The sequence below is a fragment of the Triturus cristatus genome, chromosome 3_1, assembly GCF_964204655.1.
Source record: "Triturus cristatus chromosome 3_1, aTriCri1.1, whole genome shotgun sequence".
NCBI lineage: Eukaryota > Metazoa > Chordata > Amphibia > Caudata > Salamandridae > Triturus > Triturus cristatus.
The window spans coordinates 1,058,783,667-1,058,800,841 of NC_140583.1; the positions used below are offsets into that span (position 1 = coordinate 1,058,783,667).

Consider the following 17,175-nt stretch of genomic DNA (forward strand, 5'->3'; position numbering starts at 1 on the left):
CTGTGCGCACTATTACTCACTTTGGTATAGTAAATACAGAGCCAGCTTCCTACATTGATGGATCAGCGATGGGGGTCTACAACTCTTCTTTTTGTTGTACTGACTTGGTCAACACCTGATCACACAGCAGAACTCCTAAATTGTCTTCAGAATTCTGAATTTTTTTGAATTGACAAATTTTTCCTAATTACTAAAAGTCTTCTTAGGGCCTTGGTGAAGTCCATTTAGAATTTTGTTTTAGAAAAATAAAAAGTCACCGTAGTTAGGGGTAAGAGGAGTTATAATTCTTAGAATGTCTCTTAACATGAACCCAACTGTTAGTGAAAAAATAACATTTGACATAGAGAACATGGTTGAGGAGCTCAACCTCACCCGAGGTATACAGATCCAGCTTCCTACACACATCACTATGTAAAGTGGTCCGATTTATTTTCCTTCTGGTAAAATATTTTTTTTACTACACAGAATTGCAAATCAAGGGTTTTCATAATTACTGACAATTATTTTGAAATGTTTGTACAGTTCACCTTTTAGCTATTTAAATGTGTTAGAATAAAACATGAAATCCTCCAGCCTTTCATTTCACACTTTGTGCACAACATGTTTGTCTTACAGTTCACTTTACCAAATCCTCAAACTTTGCAGTAAGGGAAAGAAAAGTAATTCTAGATGTAAACTGACTTTTGACCTCTGACTCTAAACACAGAACAAATATGACCAAATGAAATCAAGATTTAAAGGCATATTTAATGCACCTTCACTTTGTGAGTGAACAAAACACCTGTTTGTCAGATTGCCAGAAAGGACGTGCAGGCTTTAAATATAGCTCGCCCTAATGAAATCTGACTCGCCATCGCAAGTGGGCTAGTAGATTAGTTGAGGCCTGACTTACCATTTCCTTAGTCTCTTACTGTTCCATGGAACACACATTCAGTACTGTTTAACTTCTGGTTAAAGTATTTGTTTGCTATGGATGGAAGCTGTTTAGTTTATGATAGTTGGATTGTGAAATAGGATTGTGAAATATTTTGTGGTTGTCGCTATGTGCTCAACTGGTAAGATTTACCAGCTGGAGGCAATTTAGTCTATCTAGTTTTCCCGAAGCATATCTAGAGGGTTTTGTTCATAATCAGATGTTTTGTAATTTCATAGTTCCTTGACAGCAGTCAAAAAGTATATTGTGCTCCACACACCTCCTGTAGCAAGAGGTCTTGCTTTGCTTTACACTGTCCTTGTGCTTTGAATAATACTTTGTGACAGTTCCTTGTCTGTCTTCTTTCTGCTTTGCAGGAGAACTGTGAGGTGGAAAATGTATGGGAAATGGGTGGATTGAGTGTCCTAACTTCAGTGCCTATAACTCCTAGAGTGGTGTGCTTCCTGTGTGCCAGCAGCGGGAAAGTGGAGGTAAGTTTTCTTAATATCAAGTTCTGGGACATGGGGAATGTGAATTACTGGTGTTTGTGTTGTAGATACTGTAGTAGTACCAATGCTTCCTCATTCGGTGCAGTTTATGGAAGACATTAAGATTACCTTGCTGTGATTTAGAAAAGTTAAGGAAGGGTTTTTCATTCCATTTTTATATCACTAAGACATGGTTTCTGTTTCATGGGTTGCCCTTCAGGTTACAAGCTCCACCGTTTACTTATTTGTTTTTCTTCTTTTTTTTAACCATATTTTATTGCCATTTATACATTAACAGTGCATACAATGCATACAATTGTACGTATCTCGGTTCAGTCATTGATGTGCCTTCATCCATAACCCTTTTCCAACAAAACGATCCCCCCTCCCCCTTGAGTTGCTTGCTATTAAGTGAAATGTGGAAGGTTTATGCGAAGAGGTGGTCGGGTTCTAGGTCCCTAATAAGCGACTAGTCTCGCTGTTTCTCTCAGGTGTGTGGGGCTGGTTGCTCCTCTTGCTCGTTGCCCGGGCCCGGTGGTGCCACCCTCGGGGTGTTTCCCTCACTGCCACTAGTTCCCCTACGAGAGCCTCCCAGGCTCTGACTTTCTCCAGCTTGCCTATTCCGTTGCTGGCTTCCCGGAGTAGCAGTCTCCCTTCCGCCCCCGCCCATCTTTTGAGCTCTTTCCTCCAGGTAGTAAGTCTCGGCCCGCCCGGCGCCTTCCAGTTCCTGGCTATGTCCCGCTTAGCTAAAATATAGGCAAGGTCCTGAAACTTTCCTGTTGCCCTGTTACTGGCTGTATGAGGGAACCACCCTAGGAGGAAAATTTCTGGGGTCTGTGGGAGCTCCACCGTTTACTGATGACACTCCTTTGCTAGTGAAAACATTTTTAAAAAGATCATGGATTTTTCTAAAACATAATTCTGGGGGTAAGTGAGGGCAAAGTACTGTCACAGGTTTCATTGCTTTCCTTTAAACCCTTGTGAACAGTGATTTGACAACTAATTCCTTTCACCCTCTTTCAGAGGCCCTAGCACAGACCAGCTGGGTAGTTTCCAAGAAGGGAATCTTCGTTGCCCCATTGGACACATGCTCTTATTTAAATACCCATACTGTGGCCTCTGGACTATCTATATAATACCCCTCTTCTGCACTCAGAAATCCTATTAGTAAGTCGGAGTCCAGTGGAGGATCTATAAATTAAAATGATGTCCCAACTCTCCTCCATAATAGTCAACCTCTCAACAGACAAGCTTACTTTCCACTATAAGTCAACAATGTCTTTCATCCTGGACCGACAAGCTCCACGTTAACTGAAAAAACACCAGAGACAACCTCAAGATCCTGGTTCAACAGAGACCTCAATGCAGAAATGTACGTAAGTGGGTTTCCGTTGCAGTAACCCCCCCACTTTTTGCCAGACTACAGATGTACTTTTTCTTGGTTTGCCCTGGGTCCCTGCCAATTGGGTTCCCAGGGCCAGTGTTCTTTCCCCCAAACTATCCCAATTGGCATCTCTGGCCACAGGTCATCCCCTGGTAAATGGTACCGCAGGTACCTAGGGCACTGTGACCAGGGAAGACCTCTAAGGGCTGCAGCACTTATTGTGCCACCCTTAGAGGCCCTGTACCTTTACACACACATACACACACACACACTTTGCAGGCTGCGTTTTTTGGTGCAGAACAAAGTAAAGAATCAACATGGCACCGATCCCTGTGTGCCATGCCTACAACCCACTGCCCTGGCATAGATCAGTCACCCCTCTAGCTGGGTGCCCTATGCCAGTGGTGAGGGTACATGTGCACAAGCCCTGTACCCCTACAGTGTCTAAGTCCATTCTCAAGCATTGTAAGTGCCGTGCTGCCATTAAGAGGATATGGTGCTGGGAGCTTGTCATTATGAACTCCACAGCACCATAATGGCTACACTGAAAACTGAGAAGTTTGGTATCAAACTTCCCAGCACATTAAACCCACACTGATGCCAGTGTGGGATTTAATGAAAAATCCACACAGAGGGCATCTCAGAGATGAAAAACGACCAGCCTCTGGTGGGTTCCCTGATTGGTACACACCAGCCTGCCACCACGAGACATGTTTCTGGACCCCTAGGGTGGGAGCCTACGCTCCCTGAGCCCAGAAATAAAGCCTTTAGCCCACTCTCCAGTGCTCGCCATTTTGCAGATGGCAGGCACTCCCCAATCTAGAATGGGGATTGTGCTCACTCCCCTTCGTGGGGTGAGCACACCAAGGGTGTAGTCACCCTAAGGTCAGTAGCCCATTGGCTACTGACCTCAAGACCCCTAAAACGCCCCCTAAATACAGTATTTAGGGGGCAGCCCTGAACTAAGAAAGCATTACCAGCCTACCTACAAGAAGAAAAGAAGGACGAAGAGCCGTGCAGAGCTAACAAGAGAACGACGCCCACTGACTTGGCCCCAGCCCTACAGGCCTGTCTCCCCTCGAACCTGCTCCTGCGAAATCCTGGCGTGTCCAGCAGCCAGCAACCTCACAAACCCCGGAGGACCTGCCTGCCTTCACTTTCCAGACTGTTTCTCCCGTGAACACCGGACGTGTTTAAACTGCTGCTTCTGGTGCCAGACAGAGACCGCAAATCCAGCCCACTCTACACCAGCCGAACCCGGCCCGAGCTTGAGTGGAAAAACACCACAAGGAGGTCACCCCGGCGATCCTGACCGGAGATCCGGCGACCCCTGACCTGCTTCAAACCTCTAGACGACGCCTGCAGCCTCAAGCCTTCAATGTGAAAATCAAAATGATCAAACTCTTCTTGGAACACCACACTCTAATGTCCTTCAAAATCCCTCTCTTTCGAATGGAGGAAACAAATGCACCTCTGATCTCGCCGAACTCACTGAAGGGGGCCATCCACCCTGAACCCTCTGGATAGAAACCAAACCCAGGACCCCGCTCAACTCACAAGTGGTGTATTTCTTCTCTAAGTTGATTGCAAATTCCAAACCCTCCTCTCACCTTGCAGATCCTCATCCGCCCTCCTTGGCAAAAACCTGAACCATGCCCTAGCACCCCTCTTGACCAAAATAATAAACAGCTCCCTGACTAATGGACGGATGCTTGACTGCCTCAAACTAGGACAAGTCAGTCCCTTGCTAAAGAAGCCAGGTGCTGACCCAGACGACCTCAACTTCAGACCCATCTCCAACCTACCCTTTCTGGCTAAAATACTTGAATAATGCATCCTCCCCCAACTCAACCAGCACATTGACTCCCACGAGCTTCTTGACTCACTACAATTAGACTTTAGAAAAGCATTTAGCACTGAGACAGCTGTACTAAACCTAATGGATGACATACAGACACTCGCTGGACATTGATAGATGCTGCCTACTCATCCTCCTAGACCTATAGCAGCCTTCTACGAGGTCGGGCACAAGCTGCTTCTTGAATCCCTCCATAAGCAGATCAAAGTCGATGGCCTGGTCCTGATATGGTTCACCGCCTATCTCCATAACCGATACCAACTAATAAAAATCAACAATTCCACCTCTGACATGTTCACCATATCCAGGGGTGTCCCACAAGGCTCATTCCTTTCACCTACACTCTTTAATATATACATGGAACTCCTCATCACCATTCTCAAACAGGAAAACATTCTTTACCACCTGTATGCGGACAACACACAGATCTACCTAGAAATGTCCTCACTAGAACATATACAATGACTTAACTCCACTCTCAGAAAAGTTAAAAACTGGCCCTTGCGCAACCACCTGAAACTTAACCAAGACAAGACAGAACTCCTAATCCCAACAATAAAAGGTCCCCCCGCCCCCCCAGACCCAGGAATGTATAAATTTGATCGACGCTTTCAACTGCAAACTGGCGTTCTCCGAATCAGTCAACTCTTTAGGGACCTCCCTCGTGCCAAACCTAAGTTCGTCCCAAACCTGAGCATGTGTCAACGCAAAGCAATCACAAGGAGATAAGCTAGCCTGGCTGATGAGGGGTGTTACCCCGAAACTGGTCCCAGAATGCTTGTTTCCAATCCATGGAAGATCTTGTTTGGCAGTTAGGGCTAGACCGTTCCCATGAGGAACAGGGGCAAGACTGGTTTGCATATGGTTGGGTCTGAACTGGGATGGCTAAGTGAGCTAAAGAACGATGATGGACTCAACCCAGATCTGTAGCTGGGGGGTGAGTGTCTGAAAAGTTTCAGCGCCACGTCCATCTCCTTGTGTTTGCATGTGTCAACACATACAGAATACAGTGAAGAGTGCATTCTACAACCTGAAACTCCTACACAAATTCCGCCGAACTATCTAAAAACCTCTACCTAAGCAATGGTACTGTCTTGATCAGACTACGGGATCACCAGCCTCACTAGCTCTGCTAAATTGCACCTTGCCCCCCTAAGAGCTGCACTAAATGCAGCAGCAAGGATGATCACCAGAGCGAAAAGATACAACCTCATCGCCCCTTCCTACAAAATCTCAAATGGCTCCCAGTCGAAACCCATTGCTGCTTCAAAACGGCCTGCCTCACCCTCAATATCCTCCACACCGGGATACCAGCTTACCTTGCGTCCAAACTCTCAAAGGCAGGCTAGACAAGAAATCTTAGACGCACCAACACCCTGCTTCTCATCCCTCTAAAAAAACGCGAAAAGCCCTCACATGCTCCTTTTTGGTCAATGCACCCAGGATCTGGAATTCCCGCCAGTGCATATCAGGACCAAACCCTTGTTTTTGAGGTTCAAAAGACAATTAAAGGATTATCTCCTCAACCAACACTTCCACGTCATGGATTTCAACACCTAGCCCACCACAGGACTCCTTTCTGCCTTTATCCTATTTTCCCCTACACAAACTACTGTAATCCTGACTCCCTCGTTGTCTATTATATATAAGCTATGCTCACCATTTCGACCTTGACTATTGTCTATTGTTCTTTTGCCTGTGTCTTTGCCTGTAAAGCGCTCTGATACCCCCCTGGGTCATTTCCAGCGCTATATAAAACGCTCTAAATAAATGAATGGTGCTATCCCCATCCACTTGTGGAAAAATCGATCTAAAGAATTAAAAACCTGTTACATGGAAGGTATTTACAGATTGTAAATAATAACTTCTAAAGCGGTGCAACCAAGACAAGTATATTAAACTTTTTATTTAGTGTGTTTAATGTGATTTCTATAATATTTTTTACAGCACACGTACAGATCGCCAGGGATAGTTCAATGAGATGCAGTATTAAAGCCAAATAATGGCAAAAATTACTTCGCACAGTGTTAAAAATGTAAATATCTGATATGAAGAGAACTTTTTCACAAAGATGAAAAGTATTTAGGGATTATTTAGAGTTTGGTGGATAGGGAATTGGTGGATCCTGAGAATTGTCAGCAAATTGGTGGATGTCCTATCTGCCGTACTTGGATTGTATGGTTATGCATTCTCTAGATACCCATGTGTAGGAAAGTGCCCTTTTTGACATCATCACCCCTGCTTTTTACCTGGTTTACGATGCAATTTTGACAGAAAGTGCACTGGGTTTCTGCTAACCAGGCCCCGACTGCCAGATCTCTTTTCCTAAACTGTGCAAATGTTTCCCATTTGGCAATAACTTTAGCACCCCCTGTAAGTTCCTAGTAAGTGGTACCCCTGGTACCTAGGGCAAAGAGGCTAAAGAGGGCCCCGAAGGGCTGCAGCATGTATTGTGCCACCCTCAGGGACGCCTTACCAAACCCATGCACACTGCCATTGCAGGCTGCGTGTCTTGGTGCAAACAAAAGTGAAAACACAACATGGAGCATAGCTCTGCGTGCCATGCTTGCAGACACTGTATGCAGTATAGGCAAGCCACCCCTACAGCAGGCTTTACAGCCTCATGGCAGAATGCACTATACTACATTTGTGGAGATATCTGCATGATCAGATATGCCCTGTGATGTCTAAGTTAATTGTTAGATGTCACTCATGAACAGGGAAGCCATAGTAGATATGTTGGACACTGTTAAAAACGAGTTCCCCAGCGACATGGTGGCTTCACTGAAATACAGGGTGTTTGGTATCAAACATCTTGTATTAATAAACCCACACTGATTCCAGTAATGGATTTATTAATACATGCACCCAGAGTGCAACTTAGAAGTGCCCCCCTGAAAACCTACCAACTACTGGTGTGCTGGATGACTGGTTCTGACCTCCCTGCCACTACAGACTAGTTTGTGACCCCCAGGGGTGAGAGCCCACACTCTCAGGATGTCAGGAATAACGTCTCTTTCGGCAGAGGGAGTTTTACACCCTCTGTAGCAGGATGACCTGTAAATTAGCATTCCAAGGCAGGAAGCTTCAAAGAGCCTACTGCATTTGGTATTCAAATCTGCCTTCCCTCAGGGTGTCTGGACCCTTACCAGAGCCCATTTGGCACCTTAACTGGCAGGAAAATTAATAGTGAGAGAGGTGTGTTCACCCTCTGGGTAGTTCCACCCCTGCAGTGGGCCACGATTTGGACACAAATATTAAGTCTGCCATCTTGGTGATGGCAGAATTTGGAACTCCGGGACAGGGTTATGCCCACTTCCCAAAGGAAGTGGTCATTTAGGGGTTGCAGTGGCCCCAGAGGTAAGTAGCCCATTGTCTACTACCCTACGCTCCCCTAACGCCCCTAAATCTAGTATTTAGGGGAGCCGCTGGTACAAGGAAATCAGATGCTGCCGACCTGAAAGAAAGACACTGAAGAGCCACAAAAGATCGTGCAGAAGACCAGTGACGGACTTGGCGCCAATCCTGCCGGCCTGCCTGCTGTACTGGACAATTGCGCCAATGATGACCTGTCCTGTGGCTGCCTGTGCCTTCAAGAGCCTGGTAGGACTTTTAACCTCAACCTAAGACCCAGGAACTCATGTGGAGTTTCAGAGCTGCTCCCCTGCACCCTGAAGGCACCCCAGGCAAAACTGCAAGGACTCCAGATGCCAAAACGAGACACCTTAAAGCACTACTGCACCCATGCCTCCTAGCCTGAGTTCAAGTGGGCAAACGGTGCCAGCATGGTCCCCGACCCTCCAGTGAAGAAGCCCACCTTGGGTTTGCCACCATTGGACTTCTCGACGCTGCCTGCAGCCTCTTTGTGCAGGCACCCTCTACCGCGAGTGTCACTGGTTGTCTCCAGTTGTGAAAACCTGACACCTGGGACCACCTTTGCACCCGGCTGCTCCAGCCAGAGGAGAAGAGAAGCATAGGTGTCCCTACGTCTCTGAGCATCGTGAGACCTCAGCCCCCTTGTTGGTTCAACCAAGCTGGACCTCCAGTCACAGCCTCTTTGTGACCTGACTGATCCCCAAAGATTTACACAGGGTACCTGGCACTATGTAGTACCTCTGCACCCAGCCCCTCCAGTGCTGCCCGAGGTTACCTGTTGGTGCTGCCTTGGACCCTGCCCCATGCTCACCTGAAGCCCAGAAGATTGGTCCTGTAAGTCGCTGTAAAGTACTTGTATGGGGTATATGTCTTTCCTCCATAGGATACCATTACCGTTCCAGAAATTGCCCTGTGTCGACTTTTAAAAACTGTAAAAAGTCATAACTTGATAAGTGGTATGTTCGAGGCATATGAGCTGCAGATTACACACTTTTGCATAGATAGCCATCTGGTGTTGGGCCCGGATGTTTGCAGTTTGTTTTTCCTCTTGGAAAGTCTTTGGAAGTCACGAGTTCGGTGACTCCTCCCTTGGTTCGTATTGCGCATGGGCTTCGGCTCCATCCTCAGATTGTTTTTTTTCCGCCATCGGGCTCGGATGTAATAGTTCGCGCTCCGGTTCCGAACATTTCCAGTTCGACGATCGAAGCGGAATCCTCGCTCATTGCGGTATTGTTCAGATCCAGATCTCCTCAATCACCTTTTCTTCGACACATCTTCGATTCCAGTCGTCGACGGCGGCCTTCGGGCCTATCCAAGCTCCGGTCCCGGCTGATGGAAAGAACTCCATTCAAGAAGTGCCCTCGATGTAGGTCCAAATTCCCCCACACCGATCTTCATGAGGTGTGCAACCTCTGCCTCTCCCCTGAACACGAGGCTCGAGACTGTCCCGCCTGCAAGTCTTTTAGATCGAAAAAGACTATTCGAGATCGAAGGGCCAAACGAAACATGGCGCACTCCTCGACCTCCGTTCCAGTCGACATCTTCGGGGACGACGTCGAAGCTCCGGGACAGCAGCACACCGAAGAGGACCTTGTCAGTGCTTCCGAAGCCGACGACTCAGATGTGGAGGACATCACCCCGGCGCAGAGGGTCGTGAGTACTATACCCCCTCCCACACCCGCGCCGACACCCAAAAAGGCTTCGGTCACGCCTTCGCCTCCGGGCCTAGGCAAAACCAAAGACACTGCTTCAAACACCCCACCTTCGGGCCCGGTGAAGAAGCCTAATAAGCCTTCCGGCGGTGCCGATAAACACACTTTGGCACCGAAAAAGAGACCGGCCTCTACCTCGACACCGAGCTCCGCACCAAAGTCCTCTGTGTCGAAACCCAGCCTTTCGGTACCGACCAAACATCATAAGGCCCTCGGCACCGACACTCCCACGCCGTAGCCTACCTCGGCGCCGACCAAAAAATCGGAGGTTCCAAAAAAAGCTGTTTACACCGGATCCCTTGCAAAAGACACTTACCATGGATCCAAAAACTGGACATTTGTCACTCTCTTCTAAAAAGAGACATTTGCACAAACTGGCTCCGCCTCCAACTCCAAAGAGGAAAGTCTGTGCTACCTCCCCTTTCAGAGTGCCTTCCCCACCTCCTCCACCTGCGCCTTCTCCACCCCTGCCTCATCTCTCTCCGACCCCGTCTCCAGACCATGATGATCAGGGGGACCCATACTACGATCCAGGGGATGTGCCACAGGACCGCACCCCTACAGGATCCCCAGACCCATGGGACAATTATAATAATCCAGACATTCCAGATGTCCCACAAGATGACCTTTATCCATCCAGGCCATCTCCACCAGAAGACTCATTAGGTTTTCACCACCTACTTCAGAGGGCGGCACATTATCACGGGGTAGAGCTACACACTGACCCGGGACACCTTTGATACCGCACTTGGGTCTACTTCCATACTACCTATGCTCAAGGGGGGAATAAAAGATGCGCCAGAGGTTTTTAAAGACCCGGTCAGGGCTAGGGTCATTAACCCACGCATAGGAAAAAGTATAAAGCTGCCCCCACAGATCCTGCCTATATCAAAGGGCCAGCGCCACTAGATTCCCTAGTGGTCTCCACTGCACAGAAGAGGTCAAACTCCCAGGCGTCAGGCGAAGCACCACCACCTGACAAAGAGTCAAAGCTACTGTACGCGTCAGGAAAGCGCACTGCGTCACAGGCAGCCAATATATGGCGTATCGCCAACACTCAAGCGCTATTGGCCAGATACGACAGAGCGCATTATGATGAACTAGAAGCCATCATGCACCATCTCCCAGAAAAATGCAAAAATAGGGCCAATGAATTAATTCAAGAGGGTAAGACCATAACTAACACCTCTATACGCTGTGCCTTAGACTCAGCAGACACAGCCTCCAGGGCCATTAACACTAGCATTCTCCTCCATCGCCATGCTTGGATGAGAGTTTCAGGCTTTAAACCTGAGGTACAGGCCTCCATATTAAATCATCCATTTGATCACAAACATCTATTCGGCCCAAAGGTAGATGAGGCCCTCTAGAAGATGAAGAAGGACACAGATACGGCGAAATCTGTGGGAGCCCTGCAGTCACACCCTCCTAGGCGCTCCTTTCGCCGCTCTTCCTTTCGGGGCACGGCCAGAGGCTACTCCTCAGATAGCGCGTCCACTTCCTACAAATCCCCTGCTCAATCCACCTTCACAAGGGGTTATCAGAGAGGCGGCTATAGAGGAAATAACAATAAAGGCAGAGGCAAAACAAATACCGCCCGCTCTGCCACACCGCCTACCCAATGACTTCCCCCTGCTCCCTCCAGACAATCCCACTACGGTCGGGGGCAGGCTACAAAATTTCCTTCACGTCTGGGAGACCATCACCTCAGACAAATGGGTGACCCAAATTATTCGTTCAGGGTACTGCCTAGAATTGACATCTACCCCCCCAAACATTCCACCCAGGCAACGCCCAATGTCACAAGAACATTCCACGTTACTAAAACAGGAGGTAATCTCCCTCCTACAAAAACATGCGATAGAACAAGTCCCCGCCAGTCATCAAAATTTAGTGGTCTACTCCCTATATTTTCTGATCTCAAAAAGAGACAAAACTCTACGACCTATTTTAGATCTCCGGCCTCTAAACACATACATACATTCGGACCATTTTCACATGGTAACACTTCAGCAGGTACTTCCGCTCCTCTCCCAGAACGACTTTCTCACCACACTGGACTTGAAAGACGCATACTTTCACATTCCGGTACACCATGCTCACAGAAAGTACCTCAGATTTGTCGTGGACGGGCAACACTACCAGTTCAAGGTGCTCCCATTCGGGGTCACAACAGCACCAAGGGTATTCACCAAGTGCCTAGCGGTAGCGGCGGCACACCTCAGAAGACAGCTCATTCACGTCTTCCCATATTTGGACGACTGGCTAGTAAAAGCCACGTCCTACAACCAATGTGTACATCACACCGCCACTACAATCCAACTACTTCACCAGCTAGGTTTCACGGTGAACCACCAAAAGTCCCAGCTAATACCATCCCACACAAAGCAATACCTCGGTGCCACCATAGACACCTCAAAAGCCATAGCCTACCCCAATCCTGCCAGGATTGCAAGCATTCAAGCTTTGCGTCAAAGATTCATACCTCAACACTCTCTCCCAGCAAGAGTGTTTATGCAACTAATAGGGATGATGGCCTTTTGCATTTTCATAGTGCCTCATGCAAGACTCCAGATGCGTCCACTCCAAGAGTGCTTAGCGCGCCAATGGAACCAGGCCCAGGGGCAACTGACAAATCTGGTGTTGGTAGACGGTCGCACCCATCGCTCTCTGCAGTGGTGGAACACCACAAATCTTTCCAGAGGTCGACCGTTCCTGGACACGGTTCCACAAATAATCCTAACAGACGCATCGCTCTCCGGCTGGGGAGCTCATCTACTACACCTCACAGTGCAGGGCACATGGACGCCGCAACAAAATTTACTCCACATCAACCATCTGGAGTTACTGGCAATCTTTCTAGCCCTGAAATCCTTTCAGACACAGCTTTTAGGCAAGGCAGTCCTTATTCGCACAGACAACATGACGGCCATGTACTACATTCAAAATCAAGGCGGCACACTCTCCACAGCTCTCTCAACTAGCACAGAGCATATGGAGATGGGCAATTCCACACAATCTTTCTCCTATCCCAACATGTCCCAGGAGTCCAAAACACCATGGCAGATCTGCTCAGCAGACAGACCCAGCAGATCCACGAGTGGGAACTTCACCCGCAGGTTCTTCACCCGTTCTTTCAGATGTGAGGGCATCCACACATAGACCTCTTCGCCACCCACGAAAACAAAAAATGCCCAAGCTTCGCCGCCAGATACCCACACCCATTGCCCAAAGGCAATGCGATATGGATGAACTGGTCAGGCAAATTTGCGTACGCCTTTCCACCTCTCCCACTAATTCCATTAGTGGTGCGAAAGCTACAACAGCACTCCCTCACACTGATTCTAGTAGCTCCAACATGGGCCAGACAACCGTGGTACACCACGCTGCTGGAACTCTTGGTAGTGCCACACCAAAAGTTACACCTCTCACCATGCCTCCTAACCCAGAACCATGGAGAGATCAGACACCCGGACCCAGCTCAGCTCAACCTTGCGATCTGGCTCCTGAGATCCTAGAATTTGGATACCTTAACCTTCCCACTGACTGAATGAACGTCATCAGAGAAGCTAGACGCCCTACTACTTGAGCCTGCTACGCTGCAAAGTGGAAAAGATTTGTTGTTTATTGCCAACCCTCTAGACGTATCTATACAGCACATCATATGCTACTTACTCCATCTACAAAGGTGTAACCTAGCATATACATCCATTCGGCTACTCCTCGCAGCAATTGCCGCTTACCTACAAAACAGACAGCACCTATCACTTTTCAGAGTGCCTGCCATTAAAGCCTTCATGGAAGGCCTCAAACGAATAATTCCCCCAGAGTACGATCCTCACCTGTGTGGAACTTAAATATAGTTCTCACAAGGCTAATGGGACCGCCTTTCGAAGCTTTGCATAAATGTGAACTGCAATTTCTCACATGGGAAACAGCTTTCCTTGTAGCCATCACTTCCCTTAGAAGGGTCAGTGAGATACAAGCACTTACTATACAAGAACCTTTTCTCCAAATGCACCCGAACAAGGTTGTCCTCCGTATCAACCCAAAATTCCTACCCAAAGTCATTTCCCCCTTTCATCTAAACCAATCGGTAGAATTACTGTTTTTTTTCTCGCAACCTCAAACTGTTGCAGAAAGGGCTCTACACACACTGGATGTTAAAAGGGCCTTACTTTACTATATCCAGAGAACACAACCTTTCAGAAAGACAAAACAACTGTTTGTCTCTTTCTCTCCACCACATAAAGGCAACCCCATCTCTAAATCAGGGATAGCTAGGTGGATTGTAAAATGCATACAGATTTGCTACCACAAGGCAAAACGCACGCTATCTGTTCCCCCTAAAGCCCACTCTACACGAAAGATAAGGGCTTCTATGGCTTTTCTAGGGAACATCCCATTAGATGATATCTGCAAAGCAGCTACATGGTCAACACCGCACACTTTCACTAAACATTACTGTGTAGATGTGCAAACCAAGCAACAAGCTAGTGTGGGCCAGGCTGTACTAAAAACACTTTTTCAAACCACTGCAACAGATACCGGTGGTCGCCGCTAGTGTTGGGAACTGCTATATAGTCTATGCAAAAGTGTGTAATCTGCAGCTCATATGCCTCGAACGGAATATGCTACTTGCCAGTATGCATCTGTTCGTGGCATGTAGAGCTGCAGATCTACACACGCCCACCCGCCTCCCCGGCTACCTGTATCTGTTCCAGTCTATCTTATTTAGATACAAAACACATGGGTTTCTTCACTATTATTACTACGCTCCATCTTTCCCTGTTGGCGAAAAACAATCTGAGGATGGAGCCGAAGCCCATGCGCAATACGAACCAAGGGAGGAGTCACCGACCTCGTGACTTCCAAAGACTTTCCAAGAGGAAAAACAAACTGCAAACATCCAGGCCCAACATCAGATGGCGATCTATGCAAAAGTGTGTAGATCTGCAGCTCTACATGCCAAGAACAGATGCATACTGGTAAGTAGCATATTCCTTTTATAAATTGGCAATACCCTTATTGAGTTGTGTGTATTATTTATTGAGTGTGTGTATGCAGCAGATGCCTAACACTCCTCTGTTAAGCCTAAGGCTGCTTGACCACACTACCCCATAGAGATTGGTGGACGATTTGCACAGTATACCTCTTTTTTGTATACTGTGTAATGAAAATTTGCCTAGCGGTAGTACAGGTAAGTTTCAATTCTGTTAAGGACACAGAGGCGAGGATTATGCCTTCTTCCTTTGCTTTGTTTACAGCAGCACATTTTTGTAAAACACAACCATACTACATTTCCCATGAACAACAGGGAAATAAGTGTTAAACAGGAGTCCTTCCATGCTGTCCGCACTCCAGAACCAGCTAGTCCTTCCACGCGGTGTACTCTTCCTTTGCGCAAACAATTCCCTGTCGGATTTCACGCCTCTTGTTTGGATCCATCGTTTCCTGAAAAAACAGGCAATGTCAGAGAACCATACCAGAACTAATTAAGATGCAGAACAACAAAAGACTCCACAGCATGGCCAAAGTCATCGAGTAAGTATACAACACTTTTCGAGAGAACCCAAGAAAGGATTACTTGCACCAGAACGGGTAGGGTCCACGTCGTCAGTGGTCATTGGGCGGGATAATCCTCGCCTCCGTGTACTTAACAGTTTCGCTGCTAGGCCTTTTCCCCCTGTGCTTTTTTGACTATTTGAGGTAGTTTCGCTTAGGCCCCTCTAGCGTTTTGACCACATAAGGTATCCACGCCAAATTTGTGTCCTTTTCTTCCAACATCATCGGGATTCTAAAGGTACACAGGGTTTGTCTATTGCCCTGGAGGGGAACCAGAAATTAGCCAAAATACAGCTACATTTTGTTTTGTTTTTTTAGAAAAATAGGAGAAAGTTCTGCAAATGAAAGCGTCTGTTTTTTTCTCCCCTGCAAATGGTATCAACAAAGGGTTTGTGGGGCTGAAATCACAATTTTCCTAGCTTTCAGGGACTGACAGACTATTGTCAGAAAACCAATATTTTTTACACTGCTTTGGGACATAGCCTATTTTTGCTATTGTTTGTGCTTTCAACCTTCTTCCAGTTAATGGTAGAAATGGGAATGAAAGCAATAATGGATCCTGGAAAGCTATACAGTTTAGAAACGTAGACAAAATTCTGAATTCAGCAAGGGGTCATTTGTGCAGATCCTTCAAGGTTTCTTTATGGAAACTAAGAAGTTGAAAATAGGAAAAATTGAAAATCAGTTGAAAAAAACAGCCATTTGTGCCAACGTTTTCACCTGTAACTTCTTCTAATTATGACATATTTGAAAGCATTATACTGTTACATCCGCTGGACTTTACTGGTTGTGGGGATATATAGGATTTGTAGGTTCACCAAGAACCCTATGAACCCAGAGCCAATAACTGAGCAGCGTCTTGCGATGGTTTTTTATTATGTACCGGATATATACCAATTAAATTTGGAAAATATATACAGTAAAAAATCGGAATGAAAGACACCTATGTATTTCTGAAATTGGAACAAACTATAGTGTTTAGAAACAGCAGCAATTTGCACATTGCCGGAATTGTGAGTACCCATACTAGCATGAGACTTACAGGACATTTTTCAAAGTGACTTCTTTTTTACACATTGTCTTTCATTTGGAAGGCAGAAATGCATCGAAAGTCAATAGGTAATAATAGGTTCGAGGCATGTGGGCTGCTGAATTCATATCTGTGCATAGATCGCCGCCTAGTGTTGGGTCCGGATGTTTGCACGTTGTTGTCCTGGAAGAGTCTTCGAAGTATCTTAAGATAGGTGACTCCTCCCCTGGACCACAGTGCGCATGGGCATCCTCTCCATCCTCAGATTGTTTTTTTCCGCCATTGGGTTCGGATGTGCTTATCTTGACTCAAGTTAGGAAAATTTGTTTCAGGCCAAAAGGCCTTTAGTTTTCGTCGGTACTGTTCCCGATCGGTATCGACAGCTTACTTACTAGTTTACCAACTTTAACAACTTTTTTCGGTTCCCTTTCATCCGACCATCGACCTTATATCGACGATGGAATCGAGGACCCCATTCAAACGGTGTCCTGTTTGCCACGCAAAATATCCACATATCGACGTCCACCCGGTGTGCAACAAATGCCTCTCTCCGGATCACGACGAATCGAAATGTATGGCCTGTGCCCGATTCAGATCCAAGAAGACTCTCCGGAATCGACGAGCTGCGAGATTAGAAGCGCAGCAATCGGCACCGGCCCCGACCAACATCTTTAGCACCGAGGACGAAGATGTTGAAAGCGTGGAAAACAAACTCCAGCCCCGCTTCCGAACACGATTCCCGATCGGAAGACGCAGATGAAGAGCTTTTTCACAGGGAAGAAGCCGACGATGAGGTAGGGGACTACGATGAGGCCTTCGGGGCCGAAGAAGATAGCTCTGGTGAAGAGCA

General features: G+C 47.1%; 1 protein-coding gene across 1 annotated transcript in view; it reads left to right on the forward strand.

The window, feature by feature from the left end:
* KMT2A (lysine methyltransferase 2A) overlaps positions 1–17,175 on the forward strand; it is a 1,466,550-nt gene that overhangs the window by 592,676 nt on the left and 856,699 nt on the right. Inside the window, exon 10 of the mRNA XM_085645838.1 lies at positions 1,291–1,404. Coding sequence (XP_085501964.1) covers positions 1,291–1,404 — 114 coding nt within the window. The remainder of the gene's footprint in view (positions 1–1,290; positions 1,405–17,175) is intronic.